General features: G+C 53.4%; 1 protein-coding gene across 3 annotated transcripts in view; it reads right to left on the bottom strand.

The window, feature by feature from the left end:
- The window catches only part of RNF220 (ring finger protein 220), a 214882-nt gene that overhangs the window by 12428 nt on the left and 185776 nt on the right, over positions 1-16678 (bottom strand). Inside the window, exons 3-7 of one of the 3 annotated variants that reach the window (XM_058552206.1) lie at positions 15284-15329; positions 11736-11837; positions 6418-6460; positions 3189-3310; positions 2690-2822 (exon numbers count right to left, since the gene is read on the bottom strand). In XM_058552206.1, the coding sequence (XP_058408189.1) occupies positions 2690-2822; positions 3189-3310; positions 6418-6460; positions 11736-11837; positions 15284-15329 (446 nt within the window). Of the gene's footprint in view, positions 1-2689; positions 2823-3188; positions 3311-6417; positions 6461-6594; positions 6769-11735; positions 11838-15283; positions 15330-16678 lie in introns of those variants that run through there. The other 2 variants (XM_058552207.1, XM_058552208.1) reach the window with 2 other exon arrangements.

The raw sequence follows: 16678 nt of genomic DNA, 5'->3' as shown, positions 1-16678 counted from the left end.
TTAAAGATCTCCTTCCAGCGGGACCTATCTCGGTGCTTACCTGGTCCTTCATTTTGTCCTAAAATACCCATTCCAAGTACCCCCAGGCCTGAGCTATCTGGACCTCCCGTCAGGAACCACAGACCCATCTCCAAGGCCCATGCCCCTCAGCCAAGTGTCTCCACCAAAACTCTTGCTCGTTCACTGGCTCCACAGCCCATTACATTCAAGGTAACTGATGTGCTCCATCAGATCAGCTCCCAGTGGGCCTGGTGGGAGCTTTGCTGAGGATGACGAAGGCGCTCTGGTCTGGGAGGACGGGTAGGGGATGATCGGATACAGGAACTTATCTGCAATTCTTCAATTCTTTCATATCTAACAAAGACAGCAATCTCTGTTCTGTCAGCACGCACAGTGCAGCTTAAATGGGCCTCACCGCTCGCCTGCTCATCCTGCCTCTGCTCCCTCTCTCTGAAGTCGGCTGGGCAGCTTCTTCAGCCGGTGTTATCACTCCCTCTAACCGGTCTTGGCAGGCAATCTAATTCCTCCTGAAAAGGTCACCGCCATTTTAACTGCCTTTCAATCACATTAAGCACGCGCTGCCCGGCTTGCGGCCTGGCCCGCCCGGCGGGCGATCAATGCGCTGTACTGACACCAGCCCCCCTGGCAGGGCCACACCCAACCCCCCAAGAGTTGGGGCCTATCGGTCCTGGCCAGGGTGGGTAGACTGACAGATGGCCAGCTTCTGCAGACGGAGTTTTGGGGACAGAGGCAGTCAGGATCAGCAAGGGCCTCCCTTTGATAGCCTCCCCCACTGAGGCGCCTCAGCCTCCTCCGCTCCACTGTGCCCCGCTCTCTGTCTCGTGGCCCCTGCTGATCTCGCTGTAAAACAGGCTTTCAAGTCTGCCTGTCTTTTGACTGCACTAAGCTGTTTAAGAGGCGGCAGGAGCTTCCATCAGGAAAGCTGGAGCAATTCTTTGCAGATAAAGGCACCTCCGGCCCCTGTTCCCTCTTCAAGTCTCACTCTCATTCTTGCTCTCCGAATCGCTCAAAGAAAAGCCCCCTTTGAACTCCCCTCAGGAATTCTTGAAAGGAACAACCTCACAGTGTAAACACTCAGGGAAACTGACACCCGCCCCGAGCCTAAGAGCCCCTCACACCTGCTCTGCAAGTGCATCTTGGCACAGGGGGAATACTTTGTCAGATCAGCAGGCCCTATGCAGCTTTACCCCCTTAAGCCCTGTCTGGTGCCCAGAAGCCATGAGGACCAGTTCTATGCCAAGAAACCTAAGAAGTTGCCCCAGCAATGGAAGATGTGAGTATCTACAGCTGCCAACAGAGTGAACCCAGAGCAGCATCCTGGAACTGACCCTGCACGGGCTCCCACCAGATACCTGTGTGCACAACTCATGGGATCTTGGGCTTTGCTGCTCATCCTCCCAGGGCCTCAGGCACTCTAAACTCCAGGACAGGACCAGAGTGAGATGGCAAATGAACGTGCTCCAACTTAGTACTTAGGCTCGGGGAACGGCTTGGTCTGATGAACCTTCCTGGTTTACTTTGGCCTGCCCCCAAATGCTGGGTAATGTGAGAGAAGCCCAGAGGCATAATACCCCACCTGGGTCCATAGCCCCTTCATGCCGCCAGTCTGCACTGGATGGCACTGTGGAGACCATTCCTCAGCACCAGCCCAAGTAGCACGGCCCCAGTGAGGCAGAGACCCTCTTGTCAGCTGCTGTGAGATTCCCCAGGGACCAGACACAGCAGTACTCCCAACGGTGTTGCCCAGAAAACTGGAGGCAGATGGGAAGCAGATTGGCTCACTTAATGACCACAAGCCGCAGTGCCAGCTGTGCTGGTGCACAGACAAGAGAAGAGCTGGAGGCCAGGAAGCAGACAGCTCCCCCTTTCTTCTGCCCAAGGCAGGGGAGTTAGATAAGAGGACGCTGACCCTGGGCACCCAACTAGTCTGCTGTGACCTGGTGGGGGTGGGGGACCTCCACTGGGCCAAGCTATATCCCTGCAAGGAGCTGAGAGGGCAACAGAGCTGGGCAGGGCCCTGCAAACCCCTCTGCAGCCAACTGGGGAGAGCCCAAGGGAAGCAGGGAGCAGCTGGGCCCAGGCCCCTCTTGCTTCAGGGCAAAGAGCACCCAGGGAGAAGGGATGGGATCAGAGCTAAAATTAGATTCACCAATGAAGCTCATGGGAGGTCAAATTTTGCCATAACTCACTCTCTCCTCTGTAACTGATTTCCCTGACGTGGGGCTGAGGAGGAGGAGGAGGAAAATCCAATGTGTTTGCCTGGAAGCCCTCAGGGGCCCTGGTGCTGGAGGTGTACAGCAGGTTGCTGGATTCTCATTTATCAGCCTTAAGAGGGATGGAGTGATAAATGCATAACCGTCCCTTTAATATTTTATGCAGGTGCTAACGCGGCTTGGCTGTCACCTTCAATGCATCACCCGAGGCTGAGAGGCCCCCTCGTCACTCCTAGCTTGCAGGCTCACAATTCCATTTCCCCACCCAAATAAATCCGTTTTAATATGCACATCACAGGCAGCGGCACCGTCACAAAGGAGCCTGCCAGCAGCAGTTCCCACGTGGTGGAACGGATGACCAGCCATCAGCCCTGGACTCTTGGCTCCCAACATATGGATACCTAGCAGAGGCTTTGCCACCAGAGTGCCACTGCCTACATGTCAGCTGCTTGTACCTCGGAAGCCACCTTCCAGGAGAGTGGTGGCCCGTATCCGCTTCTGCCCACACCACTCATACTCCTCGAAGCGGTTGCTGTTCTCATGCTCGATGTCCACGGCATCATCCTCAGCCATGCAGGAACCTTCCCTCTGTGAAGAGCAGAGCAGGATCATGCAGGTCCCAGGCCACCCCCATCTGCTCCCCAGGGCCTGCAAAGAAGGCACAGCCCTAGCCCCCAGCTGTGATGTGCCAGACATGCCCCCAGCTCTAGGTCTCCTATGAAGTAAACCAATCTAGAGATCAAAGAATCTAGGCCTCCTCCCAATAGTTTTCCACTGGAGCCCCAGGGGAGGAGTGGGAGAGTGAAAGTAAAGGAAGAGGGCAAAGAACAGAGAAGCAGCAGCTGCTGAGACCACATGGAGACCCGAACAGCCCATATATCTGGGGGCAGTCAGCAGCTAGTGTCAAGGGAAGGGAGGGAGAGGAGGGGAGGGAGGTGGTGATGGCCCCTCTACCTTAGAAAGGCAATGCTCCACATGCCTACTCATCTCCTGCTCCGATCCTGCCAGGGGGCGGTTGCACAGGGGACATACCTGCCCTTCATCTTGCTTCCTCCGTTTCATTTTCCCAATCCGCGCTGCATGAAGAAACCGAAAACAAAGCACAGAACAGGCAGACAGTCACTGTAGCTCTCAGGGTCCCAGTGGGGTTGACATACCCTGACCTCCTGCCAGCCATTAGCCCTTCTGTTCAGTGCCTGATCTGGCCCTCATTATGCAGCACCTTCTGCTCCCTTGGGGACTGAGCCTTGCCAAGAGCACCTGGGGAGGAGACTGGTGCTAGGCCAGCAAAGTGTCCACTCTTTGGTCACAGCTGGCTCAAGCTCAACCTACATCTCCCTACCGGCAGTGCTCAACGAGTCCAATGAGCGAAGACTCCATGATGCTAGGTATCTCCCCAGAAGGCCAAGACCATGGGCTCTTTTGCTGTCAAGAATTACTTCTGAGAACATCTCTTGGCTAGGACCCAGGGTCCCTCCAGGGGCCTAATTTGGCCTGCTATTCACTTATCAGCTAAAACCCCTTTTGTTCCTGGGCCAAGAGCCCTGAGGTACAGCCCTTAGTGTACTATCTAGAAATGCCTCAGGAAGAATTTCTCTCACGTCCACTGGTCCCATTTTACAGAAGAGGAGACTGAGGCCCAGTCATAATGGTATAGAGGGTCTGAGTCAGAGCCCAGGGTACCTTGAGAGGGCGGCCCTTATTGTGCCTACCCAAACCTGTTCCATCATTTCCAATCAGTGCAGAGGGTTGCCTGCCATGCTGTCCCGCAAGGGGCTCAATTCCAAAGCGCACACTGCAAGCCCACAGCACTGCTAATTAATGCTGAGAGATGCAATCATTTCTAATTAGCTCACTAATCCCTCTCTGCAGCCCTCCTGTCACCGAAGCAGGAAGGGGTCAAAACAAGGAACTCTGTTCCCTCTAGCCCCTCCCTGGATGCAACAGCAGGAGCAGAGCTAGCCACTCAATGTAGTGGGGGATGGGGGGGCCAGCTAGGGAGGGAACCATTCCCCACTGCAGGGCCAGGAAGAACTTTCTCATCAACACTGACCCTAGTGGGAAGCTCACAAATGCAGTTTAGGTAGCGGGACATAGGTGAGAGTTGATACAATGTAGACCTTCAACTGTGTGTCAGGCTCAGAGTCAAGTACCTTACACAAGATAGCTCACTGAATTCTATATCCTGAAGCTACACTGCATTAGTCATTTTAACAGATGAAGAAACTCAAGGCTGAAAGAGATCAAGCCCTTTCCAAGTAGCTAAAAAGTGGCAAAGGCAGGCTAGGAAACCACACCTGACTCTCGAGCCTGAAATGCTCTCCTGTCCTAGGAGTTCCCCACAACTGATCAGCATCAACAAAGACTGACGCCTTGAGTGTGCTAAGGCATCAAGAACATACACTCGAGCCCCAACTCCTGCCTGTTAAGGGTCTGAGGCAGGAAGCTACTCCAGCTCCAAAACAGAATGGGTCTAGAAAGACCCGAACCAAGAGGAAAGGCATCATCTCACCAGGACTGAGCATAGAGTTTGAGAAGCCTTGGTCTGTAGCCAGGCCCATCTCTTCCATTTCCTGTCCTCTCACTATAGGAGAGGTGACTATGTTCTGGTGCACCACTTCTGTGGACAAAGATCTCAATCTCTTCACCTTGATTGCCCTAACCCTTGGAATCTCAAGCTTGAACCACCTGGACATTCTAGAGCCAGGGCTGGGATGGAGAAGGGATGCTAGACATTAGAAAGGCAACGAGCAAGGGACCCTGAAAAAAGTTCTAGAAGCCTGTATAGAACAGTGTGCCAATACAAAGTTTCCTTATCCACCCTGCTGAGAGCATGAGGGAGTGCCTCCCTGGTAAGAAGGGGCCTAGGAAAGACACTGTGGATGACTGAATCAAGAAAGGAATCGCACAGAATTGCCAAGGAGGGCACAATACTGGATGCTCTCCTTGCTCGGGCCACTCAGGACAAAATATCCCTGCCAGTCCCAGGAAGGCACCCTGAGGGATTGGGCATCGCCTGGTAATTCTCAGACAAGCAAGGCAGGTTTGTTTTTTTTCTCGACACTCATCTTCTAAATCCTGAGCTAAACTTACCAAAGTGTGGAGTAGGGAAAGTTTTGCTCCCTACCTCTAGGTAGGAAAGCTACCTCGGAGTAGGAAAAAACCAAGTGTTTGCCAAAGAGGTAGCATGACATGGTTGGAGCAGCACAGTCTCGGGAAGTAAACAAACCTCAGTTTACATCATGGCTCAGTTACACCCCAGCTGTGCGATTTTAAAGGAATCACCTTCACCTCTCCCTGCCTCAATTTCCTTATCTACAAAATGTGTGCTCAGAGGTGTTATGATACTGATGCTTAGCATGGTGCCAGCCATAATGAATGCTCTTCCTTTCCCAGACTGGGGCTCAGCCAGGCAGCAGAAACCAAGTGGCAGGAGCTGGGGATCTTGAATGTTCATGGCCTCACTCACCAGCTGGCCCAGAGACCCTAAGGCCCTTACAGCCAACCCCTAGATACACCACACCCTAGTCAGCACAAAAAGCTAGGATCATTCAATTGTGTTCAGCAAATAGGAATCCTCCAGAGGTTTGAATCCAAAAGGGGGGCCACCAGGTACTGCATACATGGCGTGCTTTCAGAGAAGGCCTGTGAGAGCTGTCGAGCCCACGCTGATCACCTTTGTGAAATGCGGGCCGACTGATAACTCAAAGAGCCCCGGGATGAGTTAGTTCTTGTTGCCGTGGGAACTCCAGATCTCACTGCATTGTCAAGTCTCAGCAGAGAGGCTGTATTCACACTACTGGGCACACTGATTAAAAACTGGAAGAAAAACATTCTCAGCGCCCTGCCAGCTTGTACAGTGAGGTCCCAGCAGTTAGCAAATTCAAAGCTGAGCTCCCGAGTGGAATTGTGTATCTTGTTCCTCATTCTCTGGCACTTATAGGCCCCCAAGGTTCTTCAAGGCCTTTAGAGAGGCTTGGGCAAGAGCTAGGAACCATAACCTCCATTAGACAGACGGGAAAACTGAGGGCAGCCGGCTCGGTTAGCACATTCTCAGGCGCTGTGACTGCGACAGAGCCAATGGGCCCCAAAGTCGAAGAGACCTAGGCAAGCCAGGAGGTGCGGGCAGCGAGGGAGGGAGGAGGCCGGGGGTGGGGCGGAGGGAGGGGCCGGGGAGACTCACCATTCAGTCGGGTCTGCCGGTTGGCTCGCACTCGCAGGAAGGTCTGGGAGAAGATCCCCAGCAGATGCAAAAAAAGAAGAGAGAGCGTCAGGCGCGGCCTGGAGTGCTGGCCCCCGCCCCAGCACCGGACCCCGGTCCAGGCCTGCCCCGCCCCACACAGCCCGTAAACAAACCTACTTCCTCCCTCCCGCCGGCCCCCCTGCTCCGCCGGCCGCTCCGGGCCCTCGGCATAGCCGCCGGGGGATGCTCTAACGGGACCCCGTTGCCGCGGCGCGGTGCCGCCCCAGCCCCGGCCTCCGGCGCTCCGGGCCCCGCGGCCGCCCGGCTGGCGAGGGCGGCGATGCGGGCGGATTCCCCCCGGCTGCCCGGCGGCGGCGGCACCTCAGCTCCCGGCGGCGGCGGCGGCCATGTTGGCCCTGATCATGTGACCCGCCGCCGTCGCGCGCCGGGGGTGAAAGTTCACGGTGGGGTGGGGGGTGCGCGGCCTGACCGGGACCAGGAAACAGCTGCTCGTACTCTGGTAGCAACCGGCTGGGGCCGCCCTGGGCTCCCTCCCACAGCCCGCAAAACCTATCCGCCTGAGTTTTAGCTGCTGCCGGGTCCTCCCACCCCGCTCCACCCACCCTGCCAGCGCGGGGCTCCTTCCGTCCCAGAGCCCCGCTGTCCTAGGGCAGCGGCGCCGAGGCTGGCGCTTTGCTGGAAATTCCCGATCGCCCGTGGGTGATCCCCCGCGTGTCCCAACTATCCCGCCCCCAGCCCTTAGCCGTTCAGCAGCCCCGTTGTGAGAGGACTCCTGACGTTTCAGCTGTCTGCTGGACATCCCCTGGAGCTCTCACAGGCACCGCACACCTACGTGGCCAACGTGGAGCTTGATATCCCTCAAACAGGCGCCTTCTGGGTTCTCAGTTCATAAGGGGATACCACCATCCACTCAGGTGTGCACACACCGAAAACTTGCGAGTCGTCCTTGACCTCAACCTCCTTCATTCCTCACACTCAGTCCTCTAGATCCCAGGGAGTCTACCTTTAAAGGTCTCTTAAATCTTCGCATTTCCACCTCTGGGCATCTCTTACTCATCCTTCCAGGCTTAACCGAAAAAGATCTTTTCCTCCTGTTAGAGGACTTCCATCTCTACCCGCAGTATAGTTCATACAAATTTTTTGTTTGTTTGTGAGGAAGATCAGCCCTGAGCTAACATCGGGTGCCAATCCTCCTCATTTTGCTGAGGAAGATTGGCCCTGGGCTAAGATCTGTGCCCATCTTCCTCTACTGTATATCGGACACCGCCACAGCATGGCTTGACAAGCAGTGCGTTAGTGGGCGCCCAGGATCTGACTCTGCGAACCGGTGGCCACCAAAGCGGAGAGCGCGCACACTTGACCGCTGCACCAGCTCATACAAATTTTTAACAGTGGACTGACCACTCCAGGGTTGGGGCCACTTGTGAGTCATGGGTGAACCCAGAGCCCAGCACAGGGCTTGGCACAGGCAAGTCATCCCCTAGTGTTTACTCAATGGCTATACCTTTCTTGAATGGCACTGCTCTAGTTCATAATTTTATGAGCTCTCTAAATTTGAAGCTGTCTCCCTTCTGGCCTGGTTTCTGGTGTCTCTCTGTGTAACCCATCCTCCACGCTACACGCAGTGTGATCTTTGTATTGTGCAAAATTGACCCTGTCTCCCCCTCCCCCACCTTCTTTAAATCCTTCAGTGGTTCTCCACCTAGAAGATCTGCAACATGGCATGCAGGCCTTCTCCACCTGTTCTCCAGATTCTTCTACCACTCCTGCTCTCTCCCTTTGCCAGCCTGACACAGCTTTGTAGAGCTACCAGCGGCTCTTTGAGTGCTCCATGCTCTGGACTCTGGGCTAGATTATCTTCCATGCCCCCATATGCCCTGCTTGGTTAACTTTTATTCATCCTTCAAGACTCTGGGAAGGCTTCATTTTTCCCCCAAAGTTGGGTTAGTTGCCTCCTCTGAGTTTTCATGGTGTCTTGGCTTCCCCCAATCTTGTATATTTTGATTGTTTACATGTCTGTCCCTTCTACTTGGGGGACATCTCTGTCAAGTCACCCAGCACAAGGTCTACCATGCAGGAGATATCAGTGGGAAGGGGAGGAGAATACTTATGAGGGAAGCCCCTGAGCCCAGTGCAGGGCTAGGAAACAATTTAAGATTCAGGGCCAGACAGACTCCAGTTCAAATCTTGACTCTGTGACTCATAATTTATGTGTTCTTAGAAAAGTCACTTCCCCTGTCTAGGCCTGTTTCCTTAGCAACAAACCCGGGGCAGTGAATCCTAGCCTGCACAATTGCTACGAGGGTAAAGTGAGGTAATGGTTAAGAGGGTTAGGCAACCCAGCAGGGGCTAAGTAAATGGGAATCCAAACCAGAAACCAATACCCCTGCTTTCAAGGCCTAGTTCAATGACTTCTGAAAAAAATCCAATATAATTGAGCAACTACCACATGTCACGCATTGCCTAAAGATCAGAGGATGGGATACCCAGCTAGTCCTTGGGGTACTTTCCAGCTTCACCTCCTACCGGTTCCCCTTGTATTTTACATTCTAACAAAACCAAGCTGCTAGCATGTGCCCGAATACATCATTCTGTATTATACCTTTATACCCTTTGCACATACTGTTGCCTTGACCTGGAATACCTTCTTCCTTGCCCACCAGAGTGAACTCCTACTCGTCCTCTGAAACCCTGTTCAATCATTACCTCCTCTGTGACGCTTGCTCTGATTTTCCCCTCTTTCCACATGCTATCCTAAAAACTTATTTATACTCCTGTTGTGGCACTTAAAACACTGGGCTATAATTATCTATTGCAAATCTAACCCCTTGAAGGCAAGGGCACTGGGCTGAGCATGAGTAAGTACTAGATAAATGTTTGAGTAAAGAAGGATAAGACAGGGTCCTTGCCTTGGAGGAACTCCAAGTCTAGTGGAAGAGTCAGGCTCATTGTGAGAGATTACATATGGCCCAATCCTTTGCAGCTCCTCCTCTCAAGAGCTGCATTTCCTCCTTCCTTGATTATGGTTAGCTTTGTGACTTGCTTTGCTAAGTGACTTGTGAGTGCTAGAGTTTAGGCCTCAAGAGGCCTTGCAGCTTTGGCTTTTGCCCTTTTGATGTGACACTGCCCTGAGACTGCCAAGTAGGGAAGCCGATCTAACCTACTGGAGGAGGAGAGGCCACGTGGAAGAGAATCAAGGCACCCCCATCTCCCAGACATGTGGTGAGGCCATTTTGGACTTTCCAGCCCAGCCAGTCCTCCAGCTGAATGAGCTGCACGAGTGAGGAAAGGCCCAGTCAACTGACAGAATCATGAGAAATAATAAATTGTGTTAAGCCACTAAGTTTGGGGATGGTTTGTTATATACTAGTAGATAACAGAAACATAACTAAACAGGTGATCACAAAATAGGGTAAGGACAATAACATGGACACACAGCAGTCATAAGAAGAGACAGCTAATCCAGAAAGGTTTCCTGGAGGAGATGGTATTTGGGCAGGATGTTGAAGGATAAATAGAAATTTGATGGGGTGGGGTAAAATAGTCCCATTAGAAGAAACAACATGTGAGGGGCCGGCCCCGTGGCTTAGCGGTTAAGTGCACGCACTGGGCTACTGGCGGCCCGGGTTTGGATCCTGGGCGCGCACCAACGCACTGCTTGTCCGGCCATGCTGAGGAGGCGTCCCACATACAGCAACTAGAAGGATGTGCAACTATGATACACAATTATCTACTGGGGCTTTGGGGGAAAAAGGAGATAAAAAGGAGGAGGATTGGCAATACACGTTAGCTCAGGGCCAGTCTTCCTCAGCAAAAAGAGGAGGATTGGCATGGATGTTAGCTCAGGGCTGATCTTCCTCACAAAAAAAAAAAAAAAAAAAAGAAACAACATGTGTAAAAATGCAGAGGCAAGAAAGGAATGGCACAGCCAGGGAGTGGGTAGCATGATACAGGGTAGCCTGTAGGATTCATGGAGGGCAGTATTAGGAATGGAAGCTGGAAATCCAGGTGGAACCTAAATCACAGAAGGCCTTGGTGCCATGCCTAGCACGCCTGGCCTACGCCTGGCAGTTACGCTTTCTAGTTCAGCAGACGGTGAGGCTGAATGTTGTGACTGAAGTAGAGAGGAAAGACCTCCAAAGGCAGGGCTCTGTCTATCCCTTTGGAGTGGAACTCTCTGGTACAGAGCCTTGTCTCCCTATCAGAGCAGAATTCCCTAGTGTTGGGTCATTTCTTCACCTAAACCAGGGTTGTCTGGGTGAGGGCAGTGTCTCCCAGGGGCTGGACTAAGCTGTCTCTCTCAAACCAGGGTTCATGAGAGCAGGGATCCCTCCCCAGGGCTGGCACTTTGGGTCCCCTACAAAGGCATCCAGCAGAGAGGTGCCAGTGGAGGCTGGTGCCCAGCCCACCCTTGGCACTCCACTCTCCACGCTCTGCACCTTGATGCCAGGCTGTGTCAGTTGAGGGGAAGGGGTGCCCAAAGAGAACACCTCTAGTTCCAACAAAGGCTTTGTGTGTGCCAGAGGGACCCTGGTTCTCTCCTCTAGGTTATAGGTCCCTGCTGTCTTGTTTTTCTTCATCAGATCAGGGCTACTGAGTCAGGGCTGTTTTTCCCTTTTCACATGGGGGCTCCCTGAGGAGCCCTGTTGCCATTTAGACAAATGTTTCTTGGAGCAGGGCCGTGTTTTCTTCCATCTGATGGGCTCCCAAAGGCAGGGCTCTGTCTCTCCTCAGACAGAAGCTTCTGGGGGAAGTTCTTTCTCCTTCCTCCACAAAGAAGGTCCATATAGAGCTAGGATGTTACCCATGGGCCACCTTCTGCTGTGATCTTTTAGGACAGTGTGATTACTCCTTTCCTGTGCCCAAGGCCCTCACAGGCAACGTCTGCCTCTCTCTCTCTGGTCTGATACCATGGTTTGGCAGGATTGAATAGTTTTTTGTTTGAGGGATCCTAGTTTTGAGGTCTGAAGTCTTCAGGTGATTCTGGGCTAGGTCTCTGGGCTCCTCATGAAGACCAACCCCATAGGATACCTCCTGATGGGCGGGATGCTTCAGAGGCGCTCAGAGCCCACCAGAGCCCAGGTGACTTGGGCATCACTCCCTAAAACCCATCTATTTAAGGCCTGTTCCCTGACACCTGTGCCTTCTGGGTTCAGTTAGGGGCGTTAGACAGAGGGAAACAAACACGGTTCAGGCCTCTCTTCTCACCTCCTGAGGAGGGAGGAGTTAGCACCAGGCACACCCTCTGGGCTCTCATCCCAGTGAGCTTCCTGCTCACGCTCCCCTACCCTCCTCACCTGGTATCTGTCTGAATGGTGCAGGTCGTCAGTGGCGGAGGAGTGGGGTGATGCCGTCGGCGACTCGCCTTCCCTCTTGATGGAAGTAGACAACAGAAGGGACTGGAAGGAGAAAAAGGACAGTCAGTCCCCTAGAGTTCCCAGTCCTGTGGGGCTTTTGGGATTGGGGCAGAGAGGACGAGGGCAGAGCCATAGAGGGACCCTCTTGAGATTCTGAAGGCACGTGGTCAGGCCCTGGGAGTGTGGTTGTGGGAGAGGATGACTTGATTCTAGGGATGGGTAGAGACCCCCTGAGAGAGTCCAAACCTCTTAGACCCCAGCTAATCTCTGCCCCAGTGGGGCGGGACTCCCAGCCCACTCCCAGTGGGCTGAGCCGATACGTGCTTTGTTCTCCCTTAGCAAGCAGAGACTCTTGGACCCCCCAGAAGAGTTGGGGGTAAAGCCACATATCTGCTGCCCTGCCTGCCCTTAATACAGGCTGATGGCAGCCCTGCTACAGAGACAGTAAATTAAATAGCATGTATGAGTTTCCTGTGTACAGCTAGGGATGTACGCTGGGTCCATTTATCCCTGCGCTGCGGCAATGACCCCAGCAAAAACCCCAGCAAAACTAATCCCCCCATGTCAATCCTGTACGGCCTCTTCTACATACGCCAGCAGTTTAGATTAATAAACTGTCTGCTTTAAATTGTGTGCAAGCACCACAATTCTAAATACCACATGGCACGTTCAGCCTGCTCATGCCGGCTCTCGCCAAGGCCTGTTCAGCTGCAAACTGGGGGCCTGGAGGCCTGAAAGCAATCCGTACTTCCACCCTCCACCTTCTCCAGCCTGCGCAGCTCTGAGCCGGAAGCATACAATTCCCTAGGAGGCCTCCCCAGCCTAGAAACCCATGCCAAATCGCCAGTGACAGCCCAAAGAAAGCAATTTGGGAAAGATGGAGCAGCCATTTATCCTTCATCTCCGACTGAGCCTTAGGATGTGATCCGCATGCAGGGGCCATGCACATCCTCCGGCAAGGGCCCTGGGAGGGAGGGGCGGCCACCGGTCTGGCGGGGCGCTCTGACTTGGCCTCACACCAAGAGCTGGAGGAGAGAAGAGGCTGGGGAAGGACCTGGGGTGGGCTTCCCTGCAACTTAGAGCCCCTTCCTCACCCACCCAGGCCCAGGAAGAGGCCTAATGGGTGACTAGGCTCAGAAAAGAGGTGGGCTTCAAGCAATGTCTTTCTCTGTCTCTGGTCCTGAGGAGGATGCTGGGGAGGGGAAACAACGTGGGGCCCCCGCTCACCACCAGGAAAAAGCTCACGCTTGTGTGCTTTCTCTCTCTTTCTCTCATTCTCTCTAGGTTAGAAGCCCTGAGAGGCCTCAGCATTACACCTGGGGCAAGCGGAATAAAAAAAGGTCACTGGCGCTTTTTAAACATGGACCAAAAAGCAGTAAAATGTGTTTTGAAAAAAAAATCCCGGCATTAAATCATGACTTTTTGCCTGGCTCTTCGCCTCATTAAAAGTGGCCTTTTGGAAGGTAAAATTATCATTGTAAGCGATAAGATCTTTAAGAAAATAATTCACGGCTTCTTCACCCTTTAATATGATAGCCGCCAACGGCTAATTTTTTTCTTAATGGCAACGACGCCATCAATCTTGTCTAAGGCCCCCTCGCCCTCTCCGCCTCCTCCCCCCCTCCTTCTCCCTGTCCTCTCAGTCTCTTGCTTGAACCTTCTACCTCGTGCCTCTTCCACCCATGACCTGCTTCCCTAAAGCCTCGGTCAAGGCAGAGGATAGACCCTGGAATGGTCAGCCTGGGGCTGTGGGCACGTGTCTGGAAGTTGGTGAGCAGTGGCGCTGGCCTCTGAGTCTGATGATCAACATGCCTGTGTCTGTGGTTGCAAGAATCTGTACACGTTTAAGACTTCCTATGTGCGTATCCTGACCTGGGTGTGGGCACCTGTGTATATGGGGATCTAGGTATGGAAATGGATTGTGTCTGTGTTTGTCCTTACAACACAGGCCTCGCTGGGGTCCAGTCCCCAGCCCTGCCGGTCATGCTCAGGTGTCAGGTGTCCGTGGTTGTGGTGGCCCTCTTGGCGGCTTGTCCACAACCTGCCTTCCTCACCACCATCGTTGAATGCTGAGGGCTGGCCAAGCTCAGCGGGTGTGGCCCCCACTATGGTCCACAGCTGCCTGGCACCCCCGCCTTTTCCCTCTAGGGCTGGGAGGGCTTTGCTTCTTTGGCCAGGGCCTGCACCAGTCCAAGGCTGGGCTAGGTTCTCTGTTCTTCCTCTGTCGAGCTTGCTGTGTTGAGGGATTTTCTGAAGGAAAGGCAAAGTCCACTCTCACCCTTTTTAAAGGCCTGCAGGGGAGTGGGGCCAATCCCTGGAGGTAATATTGTCACTCTGGCTCCTTTTCCCAAAACTGCCCTCTCAGAGGTCACCAGTGCCTTTAAGACTTATAAATACAATGGCCTCCTTCTCCAGCCTTTCTCCATTTGCTGATCACCCCATATGTTCTGGAACTTTTTTCCCTTAGAAGTCTGGGACACCATGCTCTCCTGCACCCCTCCTGACTTGTGACTGTTCCTCCTCTGCCCCTTTCCTAGCTCTGGTACCTTATCTTGACCCCAGTGCAGGAGTCCCCAGATTTTCTTCTTGGCTTTTGCTCTGATCTCTCCATACACTCCCCCTGATGGATTTCATCCATTCCCAAAGCTTCAACACTCACTCCTCACTCCTATAGAAAGGGATAGGGATTCCTGCCCTTATGAGTCATTGTGAGAACTTATAAGAAAGGATGCCTCCTTACTGAGGGGTGGGGAAGGGGACACTCAGTGAGTGAGGGTTTAGTTCTCCTCTCCACTTCCCCACTCCCTCAAAATCATCACCTTTGGGGAAGCAGTACCACATGCCTCTGTGGCCACCTATGGGAGATCTTGGTACAAATTATATCATTGTGCTGAGGGCTCTCTGGCACCTCTTTTGAGCCAGCTACTTGCCCTTCACTTTTCCTTTCTCCATCTGATGCTTTCAAGCCTCTCTCCCATAGTGTCTGTTCAGAAGGGGCAGACTGTCTCCCTAAATGAGCCCACCATCCTCCCTGGCTCCCTACTGCCCTCAGGACAAAGTACACACACCCCCACACACACACCCACACCCCGCCCCCATGGTCTGGCTTCTAAGGCCCTGCACTATCTGTCTGGACCTGCACTTCTATATAATTTTCTTTACCTGCTACAGGTCACCTTCCTCCTTTGAGTCTCCCCAACCTTAGTGTCGGGGTCTCCCACACCCCCAGGTCATTCTTGCCCTGTCCTGACTAGAAGAGAAGGAAGTCAGATGAGCACACTCTGGCTCATACCCAGGCTACACGCACACGCACACACACACACATACACATACACACACTCAAGCACACAGGGCAGCCTAGATCTCAGGCTGACTATCAAACCCTGGAGACAGTTAGGGATCCAGGAAGAGCTCCTTTTTCTCAAGAGGAACCAGTTCTGGGCCAAGGTTCGGATGGGTAGGAGGAAAACACACAATCGTCCACCTACCTTTGGGGTGCCTGGAGCCATGGCATCCTTCAGAAGGGAATTCTTGCTGCCAAGAAAGAAGAGAACAGGGTGACCATTCCACTTACTGCCCAGGGCATGCAAGAGTGGACTAGCAAGACGACCTCAAAGAGAGAAGGCATAGCCAGCCTAGCCCAGCCCAGCTCAGCCAAGCTCCACCTGGTTCAGTCAACCCCAGCTGGCCCTGCCTACCTCAGCCTCCACCAGGGGCCGAGGGCCAGAACTGGCCCTGGGAGGGGGGTACAGACACCAGGCATGGTAGGATCCCCTGTGGATCCGAGGAAAGGAGCTTTACCTGACTCTTGGTATCAGCCCTGAGGAATCTGCCTGTCCTGGATGCCCCCTTCCCTCCACCCCCGTCACCAGCCTGCTCTTAGCTCCTATGGGATTGGGGTGATGGAGCTGACACGGCTCTTGTCAATTCTCCCTCCAACATGCTGCAAACTGCGTTAGGCAGTTAGGAATGATCTCCCCCTGATTCAATTTGTCAGCCCCAGGCCCTCCGGCATCGGGCGCGGCAGGCGGGCGGGAGCTGGGCCCTGAAATATGGTGGGCGGCTCGGAGCAGGCGGGGGCAGGGGTGGGAGGTGATGGATGGGCTGTGGGGGAGGTGAGGACTGTGTTTAATAACAAAATTGGTATGCAAGGCCACATCCTGTGCTAAGCATGAGTGATCCAGAGCCACAAAGTATTACAAATCCTCGCTAAACAGATGCTGACAATGGAACAAGAGGTATCAAATCAGATCCACTTCAGAAACATTAATATCCCTGTTCCTGTCCCTCCCTCCCTGCTGCCCCCACTACGCTCACCACATCTGTGCTCACACATTCACGCACATGCACTTACACACACACACACAAATACATGCATGCGGAGGCGCTGGCTGATACATGCAGGAAGCAGACACAGCCCATTCACCTAGGGTTCCCGCACAGACACACAAACAAGCTATACAGGTAGAGCACACCCACACAGATATCCATAAAGCACAAAAGACACACAGACACACACCCAAGGCAGAATACACGGCACACACAGCCACTCAAGAGGCATATACACAGGGAACACCCACAGGGTCAGACACAGACACACTCAATATGTGAGCAGAGGCATAGGCAGATTCGGATAAAGCAGTGATTCTCACCTGGGGCCATTTTGCCCTCCAGGGGACATTTGGCAATGTCTGGAGACATTTTTGATTGTCACAACTGGGGGCAGAGAGTTTGTTACTGGCATCTAGTGGATAGAGGATATTAACCATCCTACAGTGTACTGGATAGCCCCTCACCACAAAGAATTATCCAGCCCCAAATGTCAATAGTGCCAAGGTTGAGAAACCTTGGTATAAAGGCAGATACACACATATCCAATGTCT

This window comes from Diceros bicornis, chromosome 13, assembly GCF_020826845.1.
Source record: "Diceros bicornis minor isolate mBicDic1 chromosome 13, mDicBic1.mat.cur, whole genome shotgun sequence".
In the NCBI taxonomy this organism is placed as follows: domain Eukaryota; kingdom Metazoa; phylum Chordata; class Mammalia; order Perissodactyla; family Rhinocerotidae; genus Diceros; species Diceros bicornis.
The sequence above is the reverse complement of the archived record's forward strand: the minus strand, read 5'-3'. Positions and strand labels throughout refer to the sequence as shown.